Here is a 9,364-nt window from a genome sequence, read left to right on the forward strand (position 1 = left end):
TCTTAAACGTGTGTGATCCAATGCTTGTTGAACATCCAACAGGTAAATATGTTTAAAGTATATAGTTACAAAGTTAAACGCTAAGTTGTAATGTACGGTATTTGTTATGTGTGTATGTCATTTTTGCATCTTTTTGTTTTATTCAGAAATTTGAAGGAATAAGGAATCAATCAAATATGAAAACAAATAGCTAGAAGCTATATTTTTTCATTCCAGATCAAAATGTGATTCAGGTGTTATAGCATTGGTGTTGCTGTCGGTGTTGCAGTACTACAACTATATCCTTGGCAATATATCCAAAACGGTTAAGAATACTCATAAACAACTAAGTACACGTGTTGCGAGAGCAAATATGCACCCATATGTGCAAGGCCCGTGACTATCAATTGTCGAGTTATGTCCGTTTTTCTACCAGAATCATTCAAACACTTTTACCTTTACAAAACCGGTTAAGATATTCATACGAAACAGATATCTTGAGAAGATCGTCAACAAAAATTCAAGTTGCTGATTAAACTTTACAATAACTTTAAGTTCCCTAACTTGTTTCGTATAACTAGATGGCCAAGAAAGGTTTCAAAACTCTACTTGCATGTGCATGAAACGTGCGATCGACTTGTTGGGTGTTACGTAATTCATGTATGCAGTCTTCCCACGCGTTACCATGACATGTCGTATCCCCACATATCACCCAGTTACATACAGTTGTTACCCAACTCGTCATCCGGGTAAGTCGTCAACCCAATAGTCATCCAGGTATGTCGTATCCCAACTTGTCATACGGGTAAGTCACCAACCCACTATTCACCCAGGTATGCCAAATCCCATCTCGTCATACGAGTATGTCCTTACCCCTATAGTCATCCAAGTTTGTCGCAACTCAACCCGTCATACGGGTAAAACGTCATCCCACTAGTAATTCAGGTGAGTCTTTAAATATCTCGTTTTGCGGGTATATCGTAACCCAACTAGTCATCCAGGTATGTCGTGACCAAACTAGTCATCCAGGTAAGTCTATACCTAACTCCTTTTGCGGGTATATCGTTACCTAACTTGGCATCCAGGTAAGTCGTTACCTAACTCGTTTAGCGGGTATATCGTAACCCAACTTGTCATCCAGGTAAGTCGTTACCCCACTTGTCATCCAGGTAAGTCGTTACCTAACTCGTCAACCGGGTATGTCGTTACCCCACTGGTCGCCCACTTCTGTAGCTACCTAACTCGTCATCCGGGTATGCCGTTACCCCACTTATCATCCTAGTTTGTCTTAACCTAACTTGTCAACCGGGTAAGTCTTCAACCCACTTGTTATTAAGGTATTTTATAACCCTTCTCGTCCTGTGGATATGTCGCTATCCAACTTGTCATCGAGGTATGTCGTATCGTAGGTCGTCATTCGGGTAAGTCGTCAACCCACTAGTCATCTAGGCATATCGATACCTAACTCGTCATACAGGTATGTCGGTACGCCCACTATCCATCCAGGTATATCGTAACCCAATTTGTTCTTTCAAGGTGACTGTGGACCTATGCCTTTTACTAAACGCAATTGTGTGTATTCCGTAGCAATTAAAAAACCTCTTTGTGCCGGAGTGTATCCAAAAACCTCAAAGCATACGTTAGAAACGCTTTTACCGCATGAAACAGAATTTAACGCATTAAGAACGCTTTCTTTTATTCAACCTCTATTTTCCTCGCGTTTATCAAGATTTTGTCTTGAATCGGGATGGCTATACCATATACTTTGTGAACACTGCTTTTAATTATATATGTCCAATGGGATTAATATTAATTGATGGATTTAAAGTGGCCACGTAGATGTGCTGTACTAATCGATATTTAAATCAGTATTTTAATGTTGTTATTTTACATATTGTTTTGTTTTGAACTGCATTTGTAGTACTTTATACCGAGACAAAACAATCAATATTTTTAAAAAAATAACATGTAAGACGAGAAAAACAATGGCTTAAAAAATACAATATATCGAAATTGAAGGATGCAATTAAAAATAAAATAAATCAACGGTTTGTATTGCATCATATCTCATGTTGGTGTTGACTTGAAATATCGAGTTCTGTCAAAACGTGTGTTAAAATTTAATATGGAAAATGTACGCAACTATACATATGTATAATGGTTTAGGTGTAAACGAACGACTTTACGTTTATTGATGACATCTCCATGTTTTTGTAATTTCACTGAACACATACTAGACCCTTAATGATTGATGTTTTATCAGTGGTAAAAGAACCTATGGGCTATTGAAAGAGGGAGATAACTGTTCACAAACCTGAACAATCTGGTTGTATTATAACGATTGTTCAAAGCGTTTAATAATGTTTAAGCAAACACTTTTCAAATGTTCGGCTTTGATGATATTCAAAGGATGGTCATTGCATCTACTATAGTTTTGTACATGTGAATTAATATAGTATTGTTTGTTTGAATAAAATATACCTTGCGTTTTAACCCTGTTTGTCCCATATTGTCCTGAAACTTATCGAATTGATGCCACAAGTAAGGTGTCATGTACTCCATTGACATATGGACTGGATGTTTTCATTCTGCAGACCCAATAATTGTTAGTGTTCCGAATCTCGTATTTTTACTGCCTATGCCAATGTGATACTTTTATCTAGCCTTGGCGGTGTTCTCGGCTTTGTCGTTCTACAACAACCTTAGCATTGACGATAGATCAAAAACGGTTCAAGATACTCATATAAAACTATGTACACGTGTTGTCAGAGGAAATATGCACATACATGTATATGTAAAATCCTTAACTCTGACCATTAATTGTCGAGTTATGCCACTTTTCGAAACACTCAAAACACTGACCTTTACCAAAACCAGTAAAGATGTTCATACGAAACATGGTACACTTGAACCTAGAGATGAACAATACGCACACGAATAACAGGTCAATAACAGTGACATCAATAATTGCCTAATTGTGTCCCTTTTTTACGAAAGAACAACAAACTATCGAAGTCGTTCACAACGCGGGCTGTAATGAGCATCTATAGACTTCTCTTGGCAGGTTTCTTCAGTACAAAGTGACGGAAAGGTTTTGTGGCTGTCATGTGAGATAGAGGCTTTGAGTATTGTTACAGGAATCAACACTTTAGTCCTTACCTTATACAATCTGTTTAGCAAGCATGTGTCTATGGACATATTTCCATGTGATCAGGCTGTGAAAATGTTGTGAAGAGGTGATTTTCATCAAGATCGCTGGTAACCTATCTCTAGTCAGTGGCTATCAGATCTATGTAAGACAACTTTGGGGATTTACAAATATCCATTCATACTTTGCTAGCCGAAATGCACCAGATTGTAAAAAAGCCCATCTGTCAAAGTTTTACCTACCTTTTATTTGCCACACTGAGAAGTTTGTAGTTCGCTCGTTGAAAGTAGACGCACTGACCCGATCTGTTCGTCTTCATTTGCCACTAGATTATCATGGTTACAAAGTCAGTCAAAGGGTTTTTATCTACGACGTTGGTATGATGACCTGCAAAGACCAGTTTGAGAAGGCAACAATAGAACAACTAGACAACACCATTGGTGATCTGGAAAATGATGTCAGTGATGATATTGAAAAATGTGTCAATATGAATGAGCAACTGAAAAACCTAAGGAAAAGATCTATCAAATGATTGGAAAACACACGGAGACAAACTCCTACATTGGATACAAATTGTTATTATTGAGACGTACTGGTCATTTATCTGCTGAGTTGATTGTTGTACCAAGGTCGGTATTGAATGGTCTGGTAAAAGCTCTATACGTCAAATTAAACAATCCGACCAAACACCAACCTGATTCAGTTATGAAAAATACATTTAATGCCCTTTATATATCTTCTGCAATTGATAGAAAAGCCACCTAGTGTCTCTTGTGCGCCTCATTACTGAACGTTCCTGTTCCCGTCCAAGATCATACAAGTACGAATCCCCTGAGTATATTTGTACGACATCTGCAGCAGATATCTTGAGAGCTATTGTCAGACAATGCATGTTTTTGCGTGAAACTGTGACTTCTTATACAAAAGCTTGCATCAACAATGACACTATAATGGAAGTACTGGCTTGTAAATGGTCATAACTTCACATGTTAGATGGACAACATATGCACTTATACGTGTTGACCTGAATTTGCGGCTTAACATTCATATTACACTTTTTAAAGACTTAACATTGTTCTTAAAATTGGACGCTTAAAGGTCGTCAGCAAAAATCCAGTCGCTGAGAAAGCTATGCAATTCCTTACAAGGGAACTTGCCTTGTATAACCAGATGGTCAAGAAAGGTAATTATATGTCGTTACCCCACATGTCACCCAGTTATATCGTAACCCAACTCGTAATCCGGGTAAGTCGTCAACCCACTCGTCATGCAGGTAGGTCGTTTCCTTACTTGTTATCCGGGTATGTCGTATCCCAACTCGTCGCCAAGGTATGTCGTTACAAACTAGTCATACCGATAGGTCGTAACCTAACTCATCATCCGGGTAAGTCGTTAACCCACTAGTCATACAGGCAGGTCGTAACCTAACTCATCATCCGGGAAAGTCGTCAACCCACTTGTCATATAGGTAGGTCTTAACCTAAACTCGTCTTCCGGTTAAGTCGTCAACCCACTAATCATACAGGTAGGTCGTAACCTTAACTCGTCATCCGGTTAAGTCGTAAACCCACTAGTAATACAGGTAGGTCGTAACCTAACTCGTCATACGGTTAAGTCGTTAACCCACTTGTCATACAGATAGGTATAAACCTTAACGCGTCATCCGGTTAATTCGTCAACCCACTAGTCATACAGGTATGTCATAACCTAACTCGTCATCCGGTTAAGTCGTCAACCCACTAGTCGTCATACAGGTAGGTCGTAACCTAACTCGTCATCCGGTTAAGTCGTTAACCCACTTATCAAACAGGTAGGTCTTAACCTTAACTCGTCATCTGGTTAAGTCATCAACCCAATAGTTATGCAGGTATTTCATAACCTAACTCGTCATCCGGTTAAGTCGTTAACCCACTAGTCATACAGGTAGGCCGTAACCTAACTCGTCATCCGGTTAAGTCGTTAACCCACTTGTCATACAGGTAGGCCTTAACTTTAACTCGTCATCCGGTTAATTCGTCAACCCACTAGTCATACAGGTATGTTATAACCTAACTCGTTACCGGTTTAGTCGTTAACCCACTTGTCATACAGGAGTCACTCGATATAGGCCGTTTAGCATTTTAAGAAAAATGAATATTAAGCACTGTAAAAGTACGTCTACTACTACTATTATTTACTTAAATAGGTCCATTTTACCTCGAAGTTAAGCGGGACACTATCGCTTTTGTGCTCACGGAACAAATATTGTGCGATCACAGTAATCACTTTCGTAGATATTTCGAAATAGTCTACTTCAAAAGAAACTTTAAAAAAATGAAATGAAAATTACATTGACCTTCGAAATGAACTTTGAACGTTTTGATTTCGATTTCTTTGCTTACTATATAGATACTTTAAAGATTTAATTTAAGTTATAACCAATACTTTTGTAAGAATACAGGCGTCGGTTTAAATACTTGTCGGTATTGTACTCAATTCGTTTTCAAATACTAGAGCATGTATTTGTTTAAATTGAGATATTGTAAACCATTTGCTACCCGGAAGATAAATATGTTAGGATACATGAGGATTTTATATTTATATGTCTGGGTAATAAATATAAGATTCAGTGTATCGCGAGTCTCCGACGGATCATACTCAAAAACAGTTATGGCTGACGGAAACCTATCCAAGAAAGCAACACCTTTGTATGAGCAAATGGGAGAGTTTACTGAAGACGATGAAGTCAAATTTACATTTCCCAATGAAGACAACAAACGATTGTTCTTCTCCATGTGTATTTTATCAAGATGTTCACCTGCGTTTAAGGCCATGTTTGAACACGATTTTAAAGAAAAGAAGGATAAGAACGTGGACATTGAGGACATAAAATGGGATGATTTTAGACAGTTCTTAAACGTGTGTGATCCGATGCTAGCTGAACATCCAACAGGTACTAAATATGTTTTATGAATGTTGCATTAGTTAGTAAAACGCTAAATTGCATTAATACGTTAGTGTTTCTTTTGCATCCTTTTTTGGTGTGTATTCAGAAATTTGAGGGAATAAGGAATCAAACAATTGTGTACATAAATTCATCGCACACATTTTCATTCCAGTTCAAAATGTCATCGCTGTGATGGAAATCGCAGAAAAGTACCAGCATGAGTCCATGATAAAAGTGTGCAGAAGAATAATAAAAGACGATTTATTGAAAGGTACAGTTAAATGCCCAGCAAATAAAATTATTGATGTTCTATCAGTGGCTGTAAAGTATGATTACGAAGAGCTATTGCAAGAAGGCGAGCGCTGTTTGGTGGATTGCAAATTTGAAGATCTTCTCAACACGGAGCATTTTGAAAAATTGCCCTTAGAGTTCAAATATAGTGTATTGTCAAAACGTGTGGTTAAATGTAACAAAAACATGAAGATGACGAAGGGATATAACGCTTTTGTGATATAGATGGTACTGATGTGAAATAAAACAATGCTTTTCGATATATTGAGGAAAACATAGTATGTGCGGGGCAATCTTGTCCAGGTTACGTGAAAATTACAATACAATTGATAAATTATCACTGATTATCAACAATTATTCATAAAATGGCGATATAAGGGTATGAAGAGGGAAAGAAAGTGTCGGTGTGTTTTGAAATTCATGATTTTGCCAACAACAGAAAATTTGAAAATCCGACCGAAGGCCTAACGTTTCACATAGCATCAGAACGATTGTTCAAATCAAACTATAACGTTGGTTTTAATCGTAAACTTTTCAACGTTTCGACTTTGGTGAAATTCAGATGATGGTCATTGATTCGACGAACATTTTTCATTAAAATGTAAATACACATAGTGTTTTTCTTGTCAAGAATGGAAAAACCTTGTAACATTACCAGTGCGGTCAACTTCATTTCTCATTTTTAAAGAGCAGCACTTATCTGAAAAAAAGCATATAAACACTATGCCCTTTCTAACCTTAGCACCCTGCTCTTTTTAAAACCTGACTTAAACCACCATGTAACCTTATGAACCTTGTATGATATCTTCTTGACCAACTGGTACGTACTCAGCTATTGACCACTGAATATAAGGCTTAATCTTGTATCAATTCTTTTGATTATAACATTGTGCAAACCAACATATAAATATGCTCCCACCCCGCTCCATCCTGTGGCTAAGGCGGTCGTTAGGCAAAACCTTGTCCGACTGCTAACTAGAAAACGCTTTGGCCTTATGTCCTCCAATTTAAATTGTAAGGTTGGTCGTGACCAGCAAATAAGCCTTTACTTATATACATGTGTATATACAACACATTTTTCACTCTCCCTCCTACAATAAACATGATCTCACTTTTGTTACTGTTGACACATTTCTACCGACAGATTTATTGGCATGACTATTTACAGCGTGGTATTGTATGTCGTAACCCCAGTTGTAATCCAGGTATGTCGTAACCCCACTTGTTATCCTGGTATGTCGTCAACACATCCAAGTCTACATTTTCATCCTACTTTTGTGTATGCCATGCACTTGTGTTTTGTTACTTTGTATTTCATAAGCGCAATTATGGGCCATGGGAACAATTAAACTCGGAAATTGAACAGGTATAACGCCATTGTTCTGTCAAGGTAAAATCTGAAACTTTTTCCAACCCTGTAACCAAACAAATCCAAACTCTAACATCAGTATATAAAGCCTAACAGAATATCATGCAGGGGTCCCAGGTGAAAATATCCTCAAACACAATTTCATTTCGCATCACACATGTCCCTAACTTACAATTCGGAAAACACAAAACACGTTGGACCCCCTGATCATGGAAATGCAACAAAATAAACGCATGTCGTGAAAATACAAGACAAAGCTAAATAAATGCAGCTGAATGGAATAATGAACAGTCCAGCACTTTGCAAAAAAAAAATACTAACCCTTTGGTTTGAAATGTTGAGTAAAATTAAAAGATTTAAAAAAGTGAATACATGACTGCCATGTTGAACACAGCGCGAAGGGAAATTATTATCAACTGACCAGCCGAACTTTGAAAGAAGGTTACCTCCCTTAGACTAATTTTCGTTTGAAAACATGTACTGTACACTGTCTAATATATGTACTGTCTAGGCTTGTGCAAGATGTACGAAATTGCATCTACAAAACCACGACGAAACCGTTTGTTAAAATATCCCTTTATATGATATAATACGTAACGTGTCAACTGCAACTTCTCGTATGGGTTCCAACCTACTATTAATGATTGAGTCATAGTCACGTTCAGTATAGATGTTTGTATGTGTATTTTAAAATTGTACACTCTTCAACAAAATATATGGTTACAGTATTTCAGGACAGATTCTGATTTAACTATTAAAATACCTTCTAACGAGTTTCAATTAATCATTAGCTCTTTGTATTTAGTGGTAATTCAGCGATCCGCACATGTGCGCTGGCAAGGAGAGACTCAGAGACATATGTGCCAATACCAAAACTATGTTATATTTTTTTTGCTTTACTGAACATTTAATGGGGAAGATTTTGCTGTCTTCTGTCGGTTTACTGTTTTAGTGATCATTATTAAAAATACTGAAAACGTTCGCTCATGTGCATGTAGTTCTTGTTAAACGCTTTAACAAATAAATCGTACGGTGTGTTGAAGATGCACTCTTACTCCCAAATGATTTATCAAAATCAATGAAATTGTTTTAATATATCTAAAAGGATGACTAAATGTCAAAAACAATGGTTCTTATGAAAGAAACCGAGTGTAGTTTGAAAGAAAGGTGCAAAGAACTCGATATTTCTACATTATGAGACGATAGTAGATCACAGTAAATCTTTTAGCACTCACCAATCATTTAATATTTTTGGCGTTAACAGCTATTCAATACACGGTTGCAATCTTGTTATCAATAATTAATATTTTTCATAAATGCATTATTAAGTTAGTAGTTAAAGGTTTATCACTAGAAATTTGTGTGTGCTATACATGACTTTTGTGTATGCATTGACTTTGATTTAATATGAGTGTCAATTTAAAAATGGTACCAGCCTCTCTCTCGCATGGCGCTCGGCATTAGATGGTGATACTAGAAAGTTTGGAATACCAATCAAGTTGTAGCCTTACACGTTTCGCGTTATGGAATTAAATTAAACGTTTTATACTCTTTTAAAAATGAACGTAATTTGTCAATAGTATTTTTCCGCACTTTTCTCTATTTTTCAGTAATTAGTGAACACAAACTATTATTGCCCTTGTAAGTTTTA

General features: G+C 36.9%; 1 protein-coding gene across 1 annotated transcript; it reads left to right on the top strand.

Moving 5' to 3' along the window:
- Positions 1 to 5,708: 5,708 nt before the first annotated feature.
- LOC128218447 (uncharacterized) lies at positions 5,709 to 6,956 on the top strand. The gene is made up of 2 exons (XM_052926114.1): positions 5,709 to 6,059; positions 6,226 to 6,956. The coding sequence occupies exons 1-2, from the start codon at positions 5,777 to 5,779 to the stop codon at positions 6,567 to 6,569; spliced, it is 627 nt and encodes a 208-aa protein (XP_052782074.1). The 5' UTR covers positions 5,709 to 5,776; the 3' UTR covers positions 6,570 to 6,956.
- Positions 6,957 to 9,364: the final 2,408 nt, after the last annotated feature.

Source organism: Mya arenaria, chromosome 14 (genome assembly GCF_026914265.1).
Source record: "Mya arenaria isolate MELC-2E11 chromosome 14, ASM2691426v1".
Taxonomy (NCBI): Eukaryota; Metazoa; Mollusca; class Bivalvia; order Myida; family Myidae; genus Mya; species Mya arenaria.